The sequence below is a fragment of the Girardinichthys multiradiatus genome, chromosome 7, assembly GCF_021462225.1.
Source record: "Girardinichthys multiradiatus isolate DD_20200921_A chromosome 7, DD_fGirMul_XY1, whole genome shotgun sequence".
In the NCBI taxonomy this organism is placed as follows: domain Eukaryota; kingdom Metazoa; phylum Chordata; class Actinopteri; order Cyprinodontiformes; family Goodeidae; genus Girardinichthys; species Girardinichthys multiradiatus.
In genome coordinates, this window is record NC_061800.1 from 42,758,662 (window position 1) to 42,780,332 (window position 21,671).

A 21,671-nucleotide genomic window follows, 5' to 3' on the forward strand; every position below is an offset into this window, starting at 1 on the left:
AAGAAAAAATTCCCGAGCCTCCGAAAGCAGTGAAGAAACCAGAGACCCACGTGGTTCCTCCTAAAGAAGAGCCAGCTCAGAAGGACAAAGGTACTCTGAAGGATGTTTCTCAGTAACAAGTTCAGACCAGAATGGTCGTAAAACCTGTTATTCTTTGGAAAATTAACCTTTGTCATTTTCTTTGCTTGACAAAAAATAATCTGAATGAGCCAGAAGCTTTTTGTGCGTTAGCACATTCTTCTCTTCTTTATGATCATGTCTTCTGCATGTTTCTCTGTCAAACCCTCTTAAAGCTCTCAAGCCCCAACAGAAACCTGAAAAGCTTCCTCAGAAAGTGCCGGATGAGGAGGTTGTGTTGGGCATCAAACCTGAAAAAATATGTGAAACAGCACCAGGGAAAGATGAGGTGAAGGAAAAGACTCCGGAGAGAGTCCCAGAGAAAGTCCCAGAGACTAAACATGAAGATGTTCCCAAGATGGTCACTGGAAAAATCCTAGAGGAACCTCCAAAGAAACGTCCAGAGAAAATCCCAGAAAAACGTCTAGAGAAAATCCCGGAAAAACCTCCACAGAAACGTCCAGAGAAAATCCCAGAAAAACGTCTAGAGAAAATCCCGGAAAAACCTCCACAGAAACGTCCAGAGAAAATCACAGAAAAACTTTCAGAGAAAATCACAGAGAAACCTCTAGAGAAACTTCCAGAAAAACCTTCAGAAAAACCTCAGAAGAAGCCTCTGGAGAAGCTCACTGAGAAACCTCCAGAGAAAATGCCAGAGAAGACAGTTACTGAGAGGAAGCCTGTTAAACCTCCTCAGAAAGAGGCTGAAGAGGAGGAGATCAGTAGGAAGAAGCCTCCTGAGAAGGTTCCTGAAAAGGTTGAAGAAGTGAAACCAAAGAAACCAGCAGAGAAAACCTCTGAAGGTGTTTCCGTTAGACCACTTGAGAAGGTCGGAGTTAAACAAGAAGTAGAAGAAACCCTTCCGAAAGGTACAGATGACATAAACATCGACTCATTTCTTTCTCTGTGTCTTCTTCATGAAATATCTTGTTAAGTTCAGCATTCAGCCATCAGCTCCATCACAGAACTAGTTAGATATTGAACAGCAGAACCTGATGGTTCTATGTAAGATAAAGTTCAGGAAAACCATCATGTCTTCACAGAATTAAAACCTAAATGTATAAATGTTGAGGGTGAAGTCGGGTTTTCTGAGCAGAGCTTTGTCAGATTATTAAAATGAACCCAGTGTTTCGTAAATTTTTTATTCCTCAAGCTGTGAAACTATTAAGTTTTATTTGAGAAAAAAAAACAGAAAAGAAACAGATAAAAATGATGACAATAAAAATTAAAATAAGGAAAAAGAAGAAACCAAAGTGGGATGAGGTCAGGATGAAGGGAGCAATGGAGAAGATTGGATGTAGAACATTACCAGATCTAACCTCCAACATCAGTCAAAAGGTCTCATGAAACACTGTGTTCATTTTAATCTTGACTAAACTGAGCTCAGAAGATCTAATAAACTTGAATTCACCCCACGTTGATACCCGTAATGTACTCTTCCTAAACCCGACACAGAGAAGTGTACTCGTGGCAGATGGGTCCAAACCCACTAGAGGCTGGACATCCATGGAGACATCTTGTTTATGGTTGAGCCTTTTTGACCCAGAGAAAATAGCTAAACGAGGACATTTTAACCCGTATGTCCTGTTCCAACTTCAGCCTGAGAATGAAGCCTGTCAGATCCCACTGAGCTTTAACAACCTTTTAACCATATTTAGACATCAGTAGCGGTCTTCATGTGGACGTATTTTTGTCTTTCACAGTGTTTACAGCTTATTTTACATGAAAAGTTGTCTTTTCCACATCTTTAAAAAACAATGTACCTCCATTTGTTTGAGCAGGACAGTTTCAGGTTTTGCTGCTGGTTTTAGAACATTTTCCACCTCTCTTTAAGATCTTGTTTCTGTGTGCCCTCTGGTCTTTGTTGAATCTGTCTGTGTGCTTCTTTCTAACTGTTATTTCTTTATAACAACCTTCTTCGATCTCAACATCTTGGGCTAAAAACAATGTTAACAAAGAACCTGTTACTGAGAAGATGGAGAAGATTCGTCCCACAGATCAGGAGAAGAAAATCTTTGGTGAAAAAGGTACCGGCCATCTGAAAACAAGATGGGTCACTGTAACCACATCCCGTCTTTATCTCCTGATGATAAAACCCAGCAGGGTGGATTATCATCAGCCTCTGTATTAATCCTTCTAACGCAAATGTTTGTCTCTGTTTTATTCTCACCTCTTGGCGTCACTTCATGACGCCTCCTCTTCAACAACTCTTAAAACCAGCTCCGACCCGACAACGAGAAGAAGCTCAGAGGAAACTCAAAGAAGAGGAGAGAAAATCTGTTACTGACTCTTCAGGGAAGAGAGAAACAGCTCAGATAAAACAGAAGGTTAAAGCAGAACGTGTAGCTTTAGTCCCAGAACCTGAATCTGAGGTCACTGCAGTGACCCATGATGGATCTGAAGAGTTTTCAGCGAGGCGGATCGGATCACCAGAAATGAGCAGCGAACAGAGGTGGAACAAAGACAAAACCGAGGAAACAAGTTCAGTTAAAGGAAAAGAGTTAGCCAGAGATATTATTAGCAAAGAAAAATCAGAGGTTCTCAGTCTGAAATCTGAGAAAATCTCAGAAAAACTCAGCAGAGCAGGAATAAAAACCACTTCAGGAGAAGAAACTCACACAGATGTGAAAATGACTGACAAAGAGCCCGGAAAAACAGAGAGTAAGGAGAAAAAGGTGAGCTCTGAACAGGTGTTTGGTGTAAAACAGGAGGACCTCTCTGTAAAAGCAGAACTAAAGGAGACCTTAGAGTCAGTAACAGACCAGTTTGTGCCCGAAGCTGCAAAACCTGAAGCACAACGCCTGAAGTCTGAGGACGTTCCTCCTCAGAGAGGTGGACTCTTACACCAGGATCAGATGGAACCTTCAGTCTCTTTGAAACCAGAAGAGAAGATAAAGATTTCTACAGAACCAGCTGCTGGAGGTACCATCATCATGTCCATGTTTAACGGTTTCATCAGACTGTGCAATATCTTCAGCAACCAACAGGGTTCATCATTTCACCTCCACTCTCCTATTTAACATCATAAATACAATTTTATCCCATTTCTGAGTTTGTTTTGTCTCATGTGGCCTTCAGTCTGCTGCTGTCTTTATCTTTTTTCATCAATTTACTTTGTTCTGTCTCTTTTTTACTCTTCAATAACCTAAAACTTTATCTGACTATTATTTTAAGAAACTGAAGACAAACTCAAGAAGCCTTCTTCCAAACCCCCCACTGCTTTATCTCCTGAAGCTGCAACAAAAGGAAAGAAAGTGGAGAAAGGTATTAAACCAGAACGTTTGTCTTTATTTGACCGCCTTTTATCTATTCAGCACCAACTGTTGTCAGTGTTGTTTGTTCCTAATCTCTTGGCACCGCTTCATGGTGCTTTCTCTTTACAAATGTTCAAATTTTCCAACCTTCAGCCCCATTCACTTCACTGGTAACGGATGAGAAAAGAGTGTCCTGTGCAGCACCCGAAGGTCCGATGTCCCACACAGATAAAAAACACAAGAAAATTAAACCTGAGACACAAGAGCAGGTTTTGAAGACCCTCAAAGAACCAGAGGAAATATCTGTTACTCAGGGTTTAAAGAAAACGGGCTCTAAGACTGACGAAAAGATCAGTGTGACAGGTCAGGATAAACCTAAAGAACATAAACCACAGAAGGTAGTTCCTAAAGAACCTGAAGACACTGCTGAAAGTGAAAAACAGGCAACTCCCGAGATTTCTGCAGTCCAGAGATTTAAAGACAAACCAACAGTATCAGTCAGTGAAACTGGTTCATCTGTAAAGACCGAACAGAAAGCTTCAGCTCCTCATCAAGGTTTTGAGCAAGCTAGTGAGGATGTAGAGCCTGAAAATACAGGAACACGCTCTAGAATTCATGAAATGGATTCACGCAAGTTCGTTGAAACAAAAGTTTCATTAAAACCCGCTGACAGTAGATCCAGGAGTTTAAAGAAAGGAGCTGCAGAGGACCAAACCCTGCAAAGAGCAGCTGGAGATGAGGCTCCACTTCAAAACAAAGATGCTCAAGTTGATTATAAAGCAAAGACTAAAGTCCAAGTATTTTCTGGAGGGCGCCACATTATCCCAGACAGGGACTTCCCAGTTCTTGAGGAAGCTGATGTTAATCAGAAAACATCAGCTTCCACCAAGACGAGACGACAAAGGTTTGCTAAAACTAGGGAAGCTCCAGGCAACCAGATCCCATCACAAAGCATCACAGTGGAAGATAAAACTGAAGAAGAGACCCTGAGAAAAGATGGAAAGCCTGAAACATTTCAGGAATTTATCTTCGAGAAATCACCACATGCAGACGAGAAATGTAGAGGAGCTCAAAGTATTACTGAACGAGACCAGATGACTATCAGTACCGTTAGAGACAAAACTCTTAACGTTTCTCCTCTTAAACAGAATGAAATTATGCAGGAAGAAAAAGTAAAACAGGAAAGTCTAGAAGAAAAACCGGAAATCACTGAGGCTGAATTAACAGCCGCTGATGAGCAAACTGGTCAAACAGATGGTTTTCTAAAAGAATCAACATCATCAGAGGCGAAAAGACAAAACGTAACAAAAATTAAAGATGCTGTGGAAGATCGAGTGCCATTAAAACCAGTTTTAACCAAGAAAGAGCTGCACATCAAAGACGAGATGACTGATAAAGGTGAACAGAAACAAGTGGTCTCAGGACGACCCACAGAGTCAGAACCTGAAAATCTATCAGAAATCTTAGAGACAGAGTTATTAACTGATGCTCAGGGAATCAATGAGGCAGTTGTTCCTCCAAAGAAAGCAATTTTCTCAAAGTTTGTGAAATCTCCAGATATTCTGGAGAAAGACATTTCACTGAAACCAGTTAAAACTAAGAAAATTTCAAAAGATGAACAAAAAGAACGACCTGGAGATGAAGAAATGTTAACTACAGACCGAATAAGCAAACCTCTGGGTTTAATAGTTAAACAAGAGCAGACAAACATCAGTACAGTTAAAGATAAAATGTTTAAAGTTTCTCCTCTTAAAGAAAAGATGGAAACACAGACACGAGACAAAAGAAAAGCTTCACTAATAAACACAGAGGAAACATTTAAAGAAACAGAAAAACTACCAGAAATGACTAAATTTGAGTTTTCAACCATTGAGGAAGTGAATGAGGCAGATGTTTTTCCAAATGAATCAGCCTTCTCCAAGTTTCCTAAATCTACAGGTGCTTTGGATAAACACATCCCATTAAAACAAGCTGTAGCTGTGGATAAAACCAAAAAACAAACGCTCACTGAAGACATTGAAAAGGACCAGAGAAACATCAGTACTTTAAAAGTTTGTCCTGATAAAGAGATTAAACGTGGATATGATCAGGCTGATGGGAAGGTGTTTGCTCCAAACATCCAGGATGACACCCTCAGAGAAACTGACTTAGCAGCTGGAAAAATAAAAACAGCAGGGCCCCCAAAGGTTCTGATTTCCTCAGAGAAGAAACACTTTCCCCAAACTGCTCATGCTTTAGACAAAAAGTGTTTATTTGTAGTTGAGAATAAAACCGACAAAGTGACTAAAGATGAACTACCTGATAAAGATGAAGGGCAAGTAGATAAACCCACAGTTGGTGAGATGTTACCCAAGGAGATGCCTACCAAACCTCAGGGGTCATTCATTGAACAAGACCAAGTAAACACCAGTACAGTTAAACAGAAAACTTTAAAGGTTTCTCCTCTTAAAGCAGAAGAAGGAACTGAAGGTATGTTCAAAGAGTCATCATCTGAGACTGAGAAGCAAAATATCACCAAAACTGAAGACCAACAAATCCTGTTAAAAACCACCTTCCATCTGGAAAAAGCTCCTAGCCTTACCTCTACTACAGATACAGCTGACAAAGTCAGAGCAATACCTAGACTCATGAAGCAAGAAAGCTCTGCAGAAAATCTGTCAGAAATCAGAGAAGGTTGTTTTGCAGCTGATGGTCCTCCCAAAGATCCATCGAAGCAAAGAGAGGAACTGGGCCAGGCTGGAGAGGCAGCACACAAGAAGATCCAACCAAAGTTAGTCAGAGATAAAGATAAAACTCAAACTGACAGAAAACAGCAGTTTACAATAAAAGTCTTAGATGAGCCTGAAGTTCCAGCTAATATAGAAGACGTTTCAGTGAGAAAAGAGATTCAGTTAGACCAGAAGGTGGCTGAAAGGAGCACCTTAATGGATAAAACCCTGGTGACCATGAAGTTACAAAAGACTGAACATCCGATGGATAAGTCATGTCTTGATCAGACTCCAGACAGAGAAGGTCAGGCATCTCCAACTGAAGAGAAGGAAACCAAACAAGAACCAGAGACAGTTCTGCACATTGGTGCTTCAAAGAAACAAGAATCTGTTCCATCTCAGTTACAAAAGCACAGAAGATTCACATCTAAAGAAGTTCATGCCACAGGGGTGGTGGATGAGTTTGGAGGTTTTAAACCAACACAAGAAGAACTGGAGAACGTGCAAAGAAAGACACCAGAGGTTCCTGTTAGACAGGAAGAAGCTGAAACACAACAGAAACCAGAAGATGCTGAAAGAGATGCTCAGATCTCAGATAATGCGGTCAAAGACCTAAAGGTCTTCAGTAAACTAGAGAAAACAGACGTTCCGGGGAAGATTTCAACAGAGAAACAGTTAACAGATGCAAGAAATGCAAAACGAGTTCCTGAAACGGGCAAAACCACCACAACTCGTCCAGCTGAAGAGATAAAAACCACAAACACAGAAACTACAGCTGCAAGAAGAGGACATAAAACAGAACAATCCATCCAGATTTCACACTGCAAAGACGCAAAAGAGCAGAAGTTGGACCAAACATCTACGATTACACAAGATGCTGATCCAAGAAAAAAGTCCAAATCTCTGAAAGAAAAGGGCCCAAAAATTCCCACAAAGGAGTCCAGAACAGCTGTTTTCAAACAAGAATATGGAAGTATCACTCAAGCTGAAGAAAGTGCAACACCACAAACGACGATGAAGGTTTCTGTTGCTCCGGTGATGGAGGTGGCATCTGAAACATCTCGTATAGCTGTAGATGACAATGAAGTCTCTTCTCTGAAGATGGAACAGTCTGAACAGGTAAAGGTAGACGATAAAACAGACAAACTATCTGAAAGACCAGAGCTAGGTAAATCAAGGTCTCAAGTTAGATCAGATCCAGAAGCTGAGCAGGTTATTCTAGAAAAAGGTAGAGTGACCAACAAACCAGCTTCATTTCCTCCCAAACGCATGCTGAAGAAAACTGAAACCAAGGATGCATTAAAACACCAGAACGAAGATGGAGAACTTTCTCAACAAGAAATCCAGTCCAGGACCACAGGAGTAAAACAGGAACATGGAGAAGCTAGTCAGTTTTATTCAGAAACAAAACAGCTGCAGAAAACAAGCTCAGCTGCAGCTGTGATGAAGGTGGCCTCTGAAAAACATCTCATCGTCAGTAATGAAGGAAAAAACAAAGTTTACATCTCAGACGATGTTTCTGTTCTGATGGAAACATCCACAAACGACCAAATACAGACATTATATAGAGCTGAGAAGATTGGATTGAATGTGAGTGATCCAAAGGACGAAACAAGCCGAACATCATTTGTTGCAGCAGAGACTCTGCAAGGTCAGGAGGCATCGGACACACCAACCAACCCTGGAGACCTTCTTTCACAAATTACTGCATATACAGGAGATTATTCTGATGTTACAGTTCAGGCAAAGGCAGCCTCAGTAAAAGCTGAGGCAGCTATTGTTGGTCCAGCTGTAGAAAGAAAAGCCTCTCTAACATCGGTACCAGATGTGTTATTTAAAGATTCAGTCACAGTTGAAGGCAGGAGAGAACATTTGAGAGACTCAAAGACATCAGAGAAGCTCATTAAACCCAGCATGTCTCATGATGTTAGACGTAACGACAGAGTAGAGAAAGCACCTATCCAAGGTCAGCCCAGCTTTGAGCCCTCAGTAACAGATAAACCCATAGTCAGCACCACTGACTACCCCTCAGAATACACCAGAACCACACCACATATCTACTCCACGCTTCCAAATACACATGAATCCAAAACGGAGGCAGAACCCCAGGAGACGAAACCCGTCACACAAACGAAGGGTCTGACTGTGGAACCAGGAGGGAAAGAAAATCTCTTTCTTCAAGAAGCTTTCAGAGGTACGAGGGGGGGGGCTGTCACTAAGCACAGGTTTCTGATCTGAGCACCGAACATCACCTTCCTGTGGGGATTATCTCCGTCATCATCATCCAGGAGGACCTCCATATCATGTCACCCATTCTGTTCAAGCACAAATTGTTTTTACTTCTCATTGTGATGAGCACAACCGCTGCAGGTTACGTTGGGTTTTTCCCCTCACCATTTCTCTAACTCTGTCTTTTATTTCATGTTTCTGAACCACTGGAGTCAGGTTGTTTGGTCTCAGCTGTCTCCTGTTTCTTTGTCCTCTCTGTCTGAGTGCTTCAGTTCTCGCCTCAGTCTGAATGTTTGTCTGATTGTTGTCTTATTTATCTTTAAGTTCCTGTGAAGGACAAGGAGTTGCCACCAGAACCCAAAAAAGTAAAGCCGGCACCTCCTCCAGAAGGTACCTAACACCGTTTATTACTGAAGGCATTCGTGATTGAACGCCGTCTTGTAGAAAGGCAAATTATTAAAACTTTATCCTGAACACTGAAGCCTGAAGATTACTAAATCTTTGGTTTACATATCTCTTGAGTTCAGATAAAGATGTTCTTCAGAACTTTGTTTAAATTTTCATCTTTTCTTTGTACTTAAAGAAAGCAAACCAAAGGTTGGAGAAGCCCTTAAAAGACCTGAAGTCGCTGAGAAGAAAATCCCTCCACCAGAAGAAACAAAGCCAGGTATTCAGACAGAAATGTGGTTGAAAGACTGGGTGAAAGTTTGCATAACATCCAGTTAATCTTATGTTGCTCTTAAAGTGACCATAACGCAGCCTGTTGTGAAGGCTGAAGAACCGACTAAGGTGGTTCCAGAAGAGGAACAACCAGCTCTGAAAGGTAGAAGACCTTGCAGAGAGGCCTCCTCTTTTATCTTATTACTTATCTCCATCTTTTTACATATCTTATTTCATCACCAAATGTTTATGTCGTTACTAATCTGGGTCATTTTGGCCTTTTTCTTTGTAAGACAACGAAAGCATGCTATTTTTACATCTTATTTATGATGTGTCACCTTCATTCTTCATCACCTTTAATGTGCGATAATAAAATGTTTCTTACAGTCTTCACTGTAAATGAGTCACAATGTTGTTTATGACCAAAAACGACTTCTTCATTATCTTTTTGTACTAGATGAAACCAAGGGACCAGTCCAGGCACCAGGAGGAGTCCAGAAAGGTAAGACCAATGGTTGCTTCTCACTTTACCTCAGTGCACAAAGCAGGCTTCAAATCCACACCTGAACACACTGTTGGGCAGCAACATTTTAAAATAAATACTTCTAAAAGAGTAATTTCTGTAGTGAGCATATCAGAGCAATTATATACTAGCACACTAGGGTGCATAAAGTGCAGCATGAGGGAGCAATCTGCACTGTTTTTGCATCATTTAAAAGTTTTTCTTGCTTCATACTCAGGGAGGAAACAAGTTCAGGTTCAGTTCTAAATGAATAAGTGATGGTTATTATGCACAGCTACCTCATACGTTCCTCATGCACTATAATCATCATCAGCTGCCAGGAGAAGGTAAAAGTTAAATTTACACAATCATGGGTATCATGAGTATAAAAGAAAATTAGATCTGTCCTCCCATACCTCAAACTGTCTTCCCAATTGTTTTAATTTGTTACATTATTCTATAGTGCCATGCAAAAAGTATTGACACAGCTTAACTTCTTCACATTTTGTCACTTCACAACCTCAAACGTTTGTGTATTTTATTGGGATTTTATGTGACAGACCAGTGCATGACGGTGCATAATTGTGAAGCAGAAGTAAATGTTGCATTGGCAGATCCATGCTGTCTCATTAAAACACTTTGCTTTTACTTTATTTTTAAGCAGAGAAAAATTTAAAATGAAATAATAACACTGGTCAGTTCAGATCAAAGCATACTCATGTGTTGAAATGGTCCAATCAAAGTCCAGATCTAAATACAGCTGATAGTCTGTGGCAAGGCTTGGAAGCTGCTGTTTACAGATGCTCTCCATGCAGTTGCAGCGAAGAGGGGGTTTTACAAAGTGCCGGGGGCGAAATATACCAGCCACACTTTTCAGATGTTTCCTTGTAAAAACCATGCGTCATTTTCTTTCCACGTCACAATTATGTAGTACTCTTGTTCAATCTCTTTTTTAAAAAAACATGGAAGTGTGTGATTGTAAGGTAATAAATGTGAAATATTTCTCTTCCTGCCTTTGTGAGTTGAGTATATTTGTTACTTTGAAAGTTTTCTTTAACATATGTGTGTGTTGTGTATTTGAAGAACTGTGATGTCTGTCCTGTGTCATTGAGTAATGTCAGACCTTTGCTGCCCCAGAAACTGTTCAGCAAAAAAAGGGTAAAATTCAAGAGGCAGAGGATGGGACGTTTGAGATTCCCACCTTGAATAAAGCAACCAGAGTCATGAGGGAAGTGGAAGAGGAGCATGAATTTGTCACACTGAAGAAGGTCCCATCAGTTCCGCTGAAAGAATCTGAAGAGGTGGAAAAACCTCAGAAAGTCACCAAGACCACTGTGTTTCATGCCGAGGAAATGGTGCGTGAAGAAGAGGCTTTTGTGATGTCTGTGGTCACCAGAAGGACTGTTGAGGAAAGACAACCTCGAGAGAAACCTGATGTTGTGAAAAAGCCAGATGTTGTCAAGCCTAAAGATGAGGAAGAAAAGGAAGCTTCTAAAGGCACTTGGACCCGCCAGAAACCCGTCCCTAAAGATGAAAAACAAGAAGACAAGATATCTCTTAAGAAAGCTCCAAAAGTGCCAAAAGAAGAGGAACCTGCCCCACCCAGTTCAGCGCTGAAAAAAGTGAAAAAGTTGACCTTAGCTGAAGCCGAACCAGAGGTGGTCAAGCTAAAGCCTTTTGAAAAACCTGTGAAACCTTTAGAGGAGCCCGAGAAAGATAAGAAGGAAAGGCCAGATAGAGATGCTGTTCCTTTCCAGAAGGGAGAGAGGATCCCCCAAGAGGTGGAACCCAAAGAACCAACAAAGAAACCTGAGGATGCACTTCCTGAGGTAAAGGTGCCCCCACCTAAGGTGCCAAAGCCAGCAGATAAAAAGAAAACTCCAGAGAAAGAGCCTGAGGAGGTCAAAGCACTGACTAAGGGGAAGAAAATCCCAACAGTTGAACATGGAATGGAAAGCGTCAAACTGAAGCCCTTCTCCAAACCTTCCAAAGAAGCTGAGGAGCCTGAGAAGAAACCAACAGAGGAGAAAGATAGGAAACCATCTGATGACCTCCACCGTCGCCGCACCAGTCCTGATGAAAAGCCAAAGGTGAAAGAGCCAGAGGCTAAGCCCAAGAAACCCGAGCTCCCTGAAGCTCCTGAGAAAAAGCCAGAGAAGCCAAAGGAGGTAGACACAGTTCCAACTGAGAAGACACCTGTTTCAGCACCTGATACGAAACCCGACGAGGTTCCGAAGGAGCCCAAACCCAAACCACTGGAGCTGAAGAAAGGAATTATACCCAAGGCTAAAGACGAGAAGGAAGAAGTAGCACTGAAGCCAGTGGAGCAGCTCAAAAAGGTGGAGCTCAAAAAGACTCCTTCTCCTAAAGTCGAAAAACTGAAGGAAGCAGAAGCTGTCCCTGTTGAGAGGCGGCCAAGTATGGAAAAACTTAAAAAGGAACCAAAAATTGTTTCACCCAAAGACTCTATTGAAGCTGTGACTCTTAAAAAGATTCCAAAAAAACCTTCACCAGAAGAGGCGAAGGCTGTCGAACCAGAAGTGCCTGACAAAAAGAAAGTTCCTGCGGTGAAGGAGATCTCTCCTGGGGCTGTACAAATGAAGAAGGTTGCCACTCAACCAGAGGAGGAGGTGTTTGAAGAGGAGTTTGAGGCAGAGGGAGCTAAGCTGGATGAAGAGGAGGCCTGGGGCTGGGAGCTGGTTCCACGGGACAGTTATGGCTCAGAGGACTGGGAAGGTGCAGGAGAAGAAGGTGCTCTAGAGGTTCCTGGGGTAACCCGGAGAGGTGAGAAGGTGGCAGTCCCAACATGTTGGGTGGTGACCAAGATAAACCCTCCATTCATGCCTTCAATAATCTCCATCCATTCCCATAATGCTTTCATCTAAATCCTTCTTACGGGTTGTTTTCTTACGCTATTTACACCATGACTTCTTTCATCTGTCACTGTTTGTGTCCATCATCCATCTCCTTCAGACGTTCTTGTTGAGTCATCTGTGTTTGTCTGCCATTGCAGCATCATCCCATTTTCATTTGCCCAACATGTGTTCATTCCACCATCAAGTCATCTTTACAATTATGTTGTCAACTAATATTGTAAAAACCTTCACTCTAATGATATAATGCATCATTCTGCGTTATTCTGTGTCTGTCTGCCTTCATTTCATTACTTTATGTATTCAAATCTTGATAAATCAAACATTGCATATGGCCCTCAATTTGCTTTTTCATAAAAAACCAATGATTTCATTTTTTAAGTAGCAGATTAACAGTAATTGTTTCTGAACAGAGGGACAGCCGGCAGAGGAAGCTGGCCGAGGCAGAGGGAGAGGGCTAAAATGTAAGTGTGTTTTCTTAATGTCCGCTTCAGTACTCAGGAACATCATACGTTCAGACTCATTGTGATCTCTTTACATTGTCTTTCAGCCAAGCAGACCCCATCCCCCGGAGAAGGCAGGGGCAGAGGAATGAAACCTGGTGGCAGGGGCCCCACACCACCAGAGGAACCATTTGCAGGCTTCAAACTCAAAGCTGTCCCCCTGAAGTTCATCAAGAAGCTGCAGGACATTGTGTTGCAGGAGGCAGAGTCCATCGGCTCATCGGCTGTGTTTGAATGTGAGGTTTCACCCTCTACAGCCATCACCTCCTGGATGAAAGATGGCGGTAATCTGCGTGAGAGTCCCAAGCATAAATTCACCTCTGATGGCAAAGATCGGAAGCTGAACATCATTGATGTCCAGCTGTCCGACACTGGAGAATACACCTGTGTGGCCAAGAACGCTGGAAAGGAGATTTCCTGCAATGCTAAGCTCATTGTTGAAGGTAACCCAACTGCCTTTAATTACACATAATATTTGAGATATTTAATCTGATTTTAATGGGCTTGCTGCCTTTCTGTAATTTCTCAGAGCTTCCTGTAAAATGGATCAAAGAGTTGGAACCGGAGACCTCGGCTATCTTGGGCCAGCCAATCTACATGACCTGCGAGCTGAGCAAAGAGAGGGATGTGATCTGGAAGAAGAACGGCAAAGTCCTGGAGAAAAAGGAGGGCAAAATTCAGATCAACATCATCGGCTTGCAGCACAGCGTGACCATTCAAGGTTCCACGCAGGAGGACGCTGGCACCTATTCTTGTGAAGTGTCAGGACAGGAGGACGTCAAGACCTCCACAAACGTCAAAGTTCTCGGTAAGCTGAAGGGAGGTGTCAAATATACATATATTAAAATAGAAAAAAAGGTTAGAAATGGATCTAGGTTACGATGTTGGTCAATTGTTAGGATTAACCCCCAATCCTCCGTGGCCCTTACCCTCCATTTCACAGAGGTATGGTGTCCTTTTATAGGGGGAACACGGGGTAGTCATCATCTTTCCCTCCAACTGAGGTATTGGGGTTCTCTTAGATGGCTACGTGATCATTATTCCTTGATGTAGGCTCCTACATTACCAGCATGAATGTGAAATGTAAGCGTTGGGCCAGGGCAAGGACAAAAGATGTGTACTCTAGAATCTAACCTTGGAAAATTAGATAAAGTAACGCTAGGTATTTTGGTTTCACTGCCAATTCTCACCAAATGAATTACATTGTGAATAGTATGCCACACTCTAAGAGATATTTGACTCCAACAGAAATAATTAAAGACTGGATAGTAAAACCACTTAGAGACCAGCACGTGAAACCAAAGGCCAGTGCCACGTTTAAATGTGAGCTCTTCAGAGACACTCCCAACTGGAAGTGGCTCAAAGGAGAGAACGAGATCACTCCATCCGACAAAGTTGAGATCAAGAAGGATGGAAAGGAGCTGACGCTGACCATCAAGAACTGTCAGCCGGACGATGTAGCAGAATATGCCATGGAGGTGGAAGGACGCATCTACACCGCCAAACTAACACTAGGAGGTTGTATTTCTTTCAACTGTCGTCCCTGAAATGGTTTCTACAGGTTAGTATTCACGGTTTTATATATTTACAAGCAGTAACACTTGTTTACAGAACGTGAAGCTGAGATCCTGAGGCCTTTGGCCAGTGTTGAGGTGATAGAGAAGGAAGATGCCATTTTTGAAACAGAAATATCTGAGGAGGATGTTCCAGGAGAATGGAAACTCAAAGGAGAGGTTTTGACCAGATCCCCGGTAGGACTTGTTCTCATAAAGTTGCACATAATAATGGTCAGTGTTCACTAATCTTTTAATACTAGTACAATGTAATCATCAGACTTGCGACATCCAAATGGAAGGTACGGTGCGTAGGCTCACACTGAAAAACTGCCAGTTGGATCAGGCGGGGGAAGTGTCCTACCAGGCCCTGAACGCTGTCACAACTGCAATGCTAAACGTCAAAGGTAAGAGACGCTCATGGTCTCCAGCAAAACCACAACGGACCCTGATCCTTGGATTTTTAACTGTAAAACTAAGTGTACAGTCCGCGTGGAATCAAATAAAGACAAAAGGCATACAAGAGTACATCTCAGCCGACAAATGAAATATATGTGCCACTCTTAGCTGCCAGGTAAGACGGGTAAAAAGACCCATACTCGTGTGGGTTTAATAATAATAAAGGATTTATTTTTTGTGTGTTGGTGTGTCTGTCCTATCAATGGAAAGTGTAAAAGTGTCTGTAGGTTTGTTTTTTTAATGTCAGTGTCTCTTCCTGTCACTCATTGATGTGTATTGTATTATTATTTACAGCAGTGCCATATTCATAGATCTCTTACTATTTTTAACAAATATACCAAAGTTTAGAAGGTGTTTGAGTTGAGGTTTGCAGAGCAGAAGTAGACTGAAGACAAAGAGGTGCCAACAACAGAATTTCATGCCAGCTGAACAAGAATATGGCGACTTGAATTTGATGACTGATGACAGGATTTACCTTGGACATCTACAGTACCTGAAGACAATCCATGGATTTTGTATAGTCACTTAATTCTTTACAGCGTTGCAGCAGCAGTCAAAGGGCAGGAAGCCAAGTAGAGTCCACCAGTCCACCTCAGGAACACCAGATGAAATCTCTGACAGGCTTTCTACAGATTTAACCCGGATGTAGATCACAGTGTACCGTGTAAACTGTCTCTGGCTGTTGACTGTTGTGTTGTGTTGTTCTGTTGTTGTTGATGTGTTGTCCCTGTGTCACACTCCAACCAGAAATCGAGATGGACTTTGGTGTCCCACTGAAGGAAGTTTCTGTGCCAGAAAAGAAACAGGCTAAGTTTGAATGCACAATTACAAAGGATGTCACCAAGGTCATGTGGTATAAAGGGTCTGACATCATCACCCCGGACCAAAAGTACGACATCATCAATGATGGAAAGAAGCACATACTGGTCATCAACTGCTGCAAGTTCGATGACGAGGATGAATATAGGATAGAGGTTTTGGGCAAAGTTTCTACAGCTAAACTCACCGTTGAGGGTAAGTGCCTGACCTCCACCACTGGACGTAACAGCAGAAGATTTGGCATTTTGAGTTGATTCACTGAGTGGGTTGCCTCCTCTTGTATGAACATGTTGTGTTAATATGATTGTAGGTATAAGGCTCAGATTTGTCACACCACTAAAGGACCAAACCGTAAAGGAGGGCAGTACAGCTCGCTTTGAGCTGGAGCTCTCTCATGAGAACATCCCTGTTACCTGGTACAAGAACGATGTTAAAATTCATCCAAGTAGAACTGTTGTCACTCACGTGGATGGAAAGAAACACATACTAGAGATTAAGGATGTGACTCTAGATGATATCTGCCAAATTAAGGCTGAGGCCAAGGGAATTCCTTCCATGGCCAACTTGACAGTAATAGGTAAACCAAGAATATCCACATTCACTCCTCACTTCTTTGCAAAGTTTCTCCATGTCTGTCTGTCGAGGTCCACGAAGATCTCATTCTGTCTCTCTGTGTTCTTCCCATTTGTCTTTGTTGAGTTATACTCTGCTGCACATATTATTTGTCATGCATTCGCTTCAGAGAGTCACCAAAAATGTTCCCATTCCAGAGGGAGATCCCTACTTCACGGTTAAACTGCAGGACTATACTGCAGTAGAGAAAGACCAGGTGGTTCTAGATTGCGAGCTCAGCAAAGATGTTGATGTGATGTGGTACCACAAAGAGGCCGAGATCAAGGCCTCCAAGATGGTGGCCATCAAGGCTGAGGGCAAGCGGAGAACCCTAATCATCAAGAAGGTTGGAGACAAGGACAAGGGACAGTATGTATGTGACTGCGGGACAGACAAAACAACAGCCGAGCTTCACATCGAAGGTAACTGGCTCTTCTCTGTTGAGACACCTTCAGCTCCATGGATATTCACCTTCCCTCCCACCATCTTCTAACCCCACTTCGTCTCTTTTTCCATTTAAAGCATCTTTCTTCTCATAATTTTTTGAGTTAATACTCTATCTTTATGGTCTGCAGGAGTAACGTTTCTAGTCCCTCCAACTGTTTCTGGCGGTTTTCAAACCTGGTTAATGTCTCTTTTAAAACAGAAGCACTCTTGTATTCTTTCTAGTTTCATGTTTACACAATTACTCTAACAAACCATCACTGCTTTATTTAAAAACAGTTTTATTGGCCTTCATTGCCTGTCTGGTGGTTCCATAGAAAACCAAATCGGTTGGCTTCTTTAAGGGCCCATTTGGTTCTTTATGGTCCAATTAGTTTTCTTACAGCCCAACAAAACAGGGTTCCACACAACACCTTAACCTGGTATTTCCTTCTATAGTTCCAATAAATAACACCACTGTTTGTCTACATTGTCTCCATTTCTCTGTCACCTATTGTTGTCTTTGTGTTGAAGTGTTAAATATCTCCAATGAGAGAAATGTGTTCCCTCTCTTGAATGCCAGCTCGCCACATCAAGGTGGTTCGGCCCATGTATGGTGCCGAGGTCTCAGAAGGAGAGACTATTCGATTTGAGGTCGAGCTCAGTGAAGACGACGTTCACGGCCAGTGGAGACTAAACGGAGAGGTCCTCAGTCCATCTGCTGTATGTTCCATTAAAGTACATCTCTGATCTTCATTTTAGCTTGGTAGTGTTTAACTGACAAATTTTAGAAAGGTTAAATCTTCCATCATCTCCCGAATGACCATGAAGTAACCACCATCCCCTCCCTGATCAAATTTCATTGAGTGCTCATGTTATTGGTGACATACTGAGGTTTGTTGACCGCCTGCAGGACGTTGAGATTGTGGAAGATGGCGCCAAACACACTCTGGTCTTGTACAACTGCAAAGTGTCCCAGACAGGCGAGCTTGTGTTCGCCGCCGCCAACGCCAAGTGTTCTGCTAATCTGAAAGTGAAGGGTGAGCTTCCACTTCCAAAACTGTCAAAAAGTAAAAGCTGACGCTTGTCCTCTCGCTTTTTTGGGCATCGCAAATCCAATTAAATAAAAAATAACAATAATAATAATAGTGATTTACAGTTTGGGGTAAATACTATTACACTGTATGAGGACAAACCATCCATCAGAGCAGATGGAAGGCAAACAACTTGACTTAAACCCTCTTCTTGCGGCTGGAGGTTAACTCTTTCTGTCTGAACCAACAGAGCTCCCCGTCTCATTTATTACACCGCTAGCCGATGTGCACGTCTACGAGAAGGATGATGTTAAGTTTGAGCTGGAAATTTCACGAGAGCCCAAAAGCTTCCGTTGGCTCAAAGGAACTCAGGAATTGTCAAGCGACGATAAGTTTGAAATCCAAGTGGACGGAAAACGACACATTCTTGTTGTAAAGTCCGCCAGATATGAAGATGAGGCCAAATACATGTTCGAGGCTGAGGATAAGAGGACGTCTGGAAAACTGATTGTTAAAGGTAAAATGTATTGGTGCCTCTCCATTTTATCACACGGGAATGATTTAATTTGGACATCAGTCACTAAAAGATGGCAAATGTTTGCTAAAAGCCTTTAAATTGTCTGATGCAATGAGGAACTGTAAAATTCCAACTGAGAGTATTTTAAATAGTAGATCCAGGAAACAACAATGCTGAACCTCATTAAGTGTTTTTTGTAGATAGGAGTAAACCCTGGAGCCCCATCATGCATCTGTGATTAATTTCAGTAATTCAGTTAAAAAACAAACATATATAATACACATGGGATTTGTTACACATAGACTGATACATTTCAAGTGTTTATCGCTGTCAATTTTGATGCTGGCTTACAGCTAGAGAGTCGAAATTATAATATCACATAAGACCAATAAAAATGTTTTTTAATAGAGAAATGTTCTGGCCTGTTATGGCCTACTCTATGCAGTCATAGGGAAGACTGCTTTCTTGACAGTTACCCAGTAGATACTCATTGGACCCCTTCCACAAGGAGGGCTAAGTCACAAAACGTTATTGCTGAAGAAGTTGGCTGCTAAAATATTGTGGTATCCAAGCATATTAACAGAAGGTTACGTAGCAGGAAAAAGTGTGGTAGCAGGAGTTGCACAACAGGGACTATGAGCCTTAGGAGTGAAGCAAACCCTGTTGAGGTATTTAGATGAACTCATAAGGATTGGACTGCAACTGGAGTCAGAGCTTCAAGAACCACCACACACAAACGTATTCATGAGATCATCTTCAGCTGTCGCTTTCCTTGTGTTAAGCGACTCCAGAACCAGAGGCAACATCAGAAGTTTCTTACCTGGGCAGAGGAGAAAAAGAACTGAACTCAGTGGTCCATGGTCCTCTTTATGGATGAAAATAAATGTTGTGATCAATTTGGAAATCACGGTGCCCCAGTCTGGAAGAAGAAGCCACAAAATCAAAGTTGCCTGAGGTCCAGTCAGCGGTTCCAACAGTCAGTGACGAATTCTGGAGCTATGTGATATGCTGGTGTTGGTCCACTGCCCTCCCCACACTGTCAACATTACCCATACCTGCTGTAATGAGCATGGTGTCACTACACCTTATTTGGATAGCAAACCGGCCTGGCTGAACCCATGTAGAAACTTTAGAGTTTCAAGAGACATCAGAGCCAAGAATGCAGATGAGCTGAAACATGGAGTTGAAACGGAAACAGACGAGCTGAAGGCTGCTGTTAAAGCCACCTGCAGCTTCCTGCTTTGCCACAGGCTGATTACCTCCACACAACTCCACATTCATGCACTAATTCAAGCAAACGCAGCTGAGACGAAGTGTTATACTGTACAGTACATGGACATGATGTTCACTATGCAAGAATTTATAGAAACACTTAAAATATATCATACTGTGTGGAAGGGATCTGTAGTATGATGAGTTTCCTAACTATAGCTATAAGTTGATTTTATGACTTCAGTTCATTTTTACATTATGGTTATGTCAGAATTGCTATTAAGACAGAAACAGTTCCTGTACCAGACCAGAAAATAAACATTTTCTTGACTAATTCAAGCATAAATATCCTGAAACTGCCAAATTTCACCCCTTCTCTTAAGTAGATGAATGCGTGCATTGGACACTTTGATTTCCTACTGCTTTGCTCTGACTTAGGACTGTTGGTAGTGTTTGTTGAAGGCTTTGGGCAAACATTTGCATACACCCCTATGATCTCATTCTTCCTGGAAGAACTTTGTATTTACCTCCCTGTAAATATTATTTTTTATCAGGTATTCGCCTCGAATTTATCAAGCCGATTAAAGACGTGACAGTAAAGGAACGAGAAACCGCAGAGTTCAGTGTTGAACTCTCTCATGAAAAGATTCCAGTAGTTTGGTACAGAAACGAAGTGCGCTTGCATCCCAGCAAGCTGGTTCACATGTCTGAGGAAAACAAAGTGCACACGCTGGCCTTCAAGGAGGTCACGATCGATGATACCTCCATGATTAAGGTGGAGGCCATGGGAAAGACGTCAGAGGCAATGCTCACTGTTCTTGGTTAGTATCGATGTACTACAAGCAGGATCTTTAATTCCAGCTGTTTGACCAGCAGTAAACCATATAGTTTTATATTTAACATTCCTTTTCTAACTCATCTCTTGAGCTTTGTTTTGAACTGCTTGTTACGGGTGTCTGCTTGCAGAGGGCGACCTCTACTTCACAGTTACACTCCAGAACTACACCGCGGTCGAGAAGGATGAGGCAGTCTTGTCATGCGAGCTGAGCAAGGCCGCTGCCGAAGTCAAGTGGTTCAGAGACAGTAACGAAATCTTTTCGTCCAAAAACGTTCTCTTCCAATCTGACGGCAGGAAGCGCATGCTGGTCATCAGAAAAACAGCAAAGAGAGACAGAGGAGCATACACCTGCGACTGTGGCACCGACAAAACCACAGCAGACCTGAACATTGAAGGTAATACCTGCAGCCATCCAGACCCCGACAGTACTGCAGTCAGACTCACTGAAACCTCATCTGTACCTGGACTGACGCTCACCTGGTCTCCGTCTTCATCTTCATGTCCTGAAACTTTCACTTTGAGTGTTTTAACACTTCATAATCCAACCATAATGTAACATAACCATCATGTTTCACAGATTCTTCAGAATAATCCACTTTTAACTCCATGTTTCAGTTTCTGTGTCTTCCTCTTCTTGCACCTTCGAATAAGATCGATGCCCAAAACTGCCGCATGCCTTCATGTTCACCGTCTGTGTCCATCGTCTCCACGGCAACATGAAACCGTTTTCTCACTCATATATCACCTCGCTCTGGTTTTACTCTTTAATGAGTCTCTGAACCTCCACAGAGCGCAGCATTAAGGTTGTCCGCCCGCTGTACAGCGTGGAGGTCACAGAGACTGAGACGGCCTTGTTTGAGACGCAGGTATCTGAAGATGACGTCCACGCCACCTGGAAACTAAAAGGGGAGACCCTCCACCCGTCTGCTGTAAGACAACACTGACAAATCCTCTAAAGGGAAAAATGTCCATGCTTCCATTCAAGATCACTGAGTTTAGGTTTCTTTTTGATTAACTTAGAAGCAGTTTTGTTCCTCATCTTTCAGTTTTGATGTGCACAGTCAACACTCTGGTTTGAATGAACGCTGAACTCTGGATGTTTGTTGTCAGGATGTGGAGATTAAGGAGGAAGGAGCGCGACATACTTTGATACTCTTCAACTGCAGAATGAAAATGGCCGGAAGCGTCGACTTCTCTGCAGCGAATGCAAAATCTTCAGCGCATCTCAGAGTCAAAGGTGACAAAAGATCACAGGCGCCTCGCAAAAAAAAGCATCGCTCTTCCCAACCGATGGTTCTTGGAACCAGCTTCTTCTTTTTCTGGATTGAGATGCTTTATGTACTTATTGTGTGTTATGT

The 21,671-nt window shown here is 42.2% G+C and overlaps 1 protein-coding gene across 1 annotated transcript in view; it reads left to right on the forward strand.

Annotated features, from left to right (window-relative positions):
- ttn.2 (titin, tandem duplicate 2) overlaps nucleotides 1-21,671 on the forward strand; it is a 206,509-nt gene that overhangs the window by 82,339 nt on the left and 102,499 nt on the right. Inside the window, exons 94-111 of the mRNA XM_047369716.1 lie at nucleotides 9,426-9,470; nucleotides 10,608-12,254; nucleotides 12,757-12,807; nucleotides 12,894-13,289; nucleotides 13,376-13,654; nucleotides 14,095-14,364; nucleotides 14,458-14,597; nucleotides 14,680-14,806; nucleotides 15,606-15,872; nucleotides 15,988-16,254; nucleotides 16,448-16,711; nucleotides 17,296-17,435; nucleotides 17,626-17,752; nucleotides 17,997-18,263; nucleotides 20,030-20,296; nucleotides 20,442-20,708; nucleotides 21,103-21,242; nucleotides 21,424-21,550. Coding sequence (XP_047225672.1) covers nucleotides 9,426-9,470; nucleotides 10,608-12,254; nucleotides 12,757-12,807; nucleotides 12,894-13,289; nucleotides 13,376-13,654; nucleotides 14,095-14,364; nucleotides 14,458-14,597; nucleotides 14,680-14,806; nucleotides 15,606-15,872; nucleotides 15,988-16,254; nucleotides 16,448-16,711; nucleotides 17,296-17,435; nucleotides 17,626-17,752; nucleotides 17,997-18,263; nucleotides 20,030-20,296; nucleotides 20,442-20,708; nucleotides 21,103-21,242; nucleotides 21,424-21,550 — 5,088 coding nt within the window. The remainder of the gene's footprint in view (nucleotides 1-9,425; nucleotides 9,471-10,607; nucleotides 12,255-12,756; nucleotides 12,808-12,893; nucleotides 13,290-13,375; nucleotides 13,655-14,094; nucleotides 14,365-14,457; nucleotides 14,598-14,679; nucleotides 14,807-15,605; nucleotides 15,873-15,987; nucleotides 16,255-16,447; nucleotides 16,712-17,295; nucleotides 17,436-17,625; nucleotides 17,753-17,996; nucleotides 18,264-20,029; nucleotides 20,297-20,441; nucleotides 20,709-21,102; nucleotides 21,243-21,423; nucleotides 21,551-21,671) is intronic.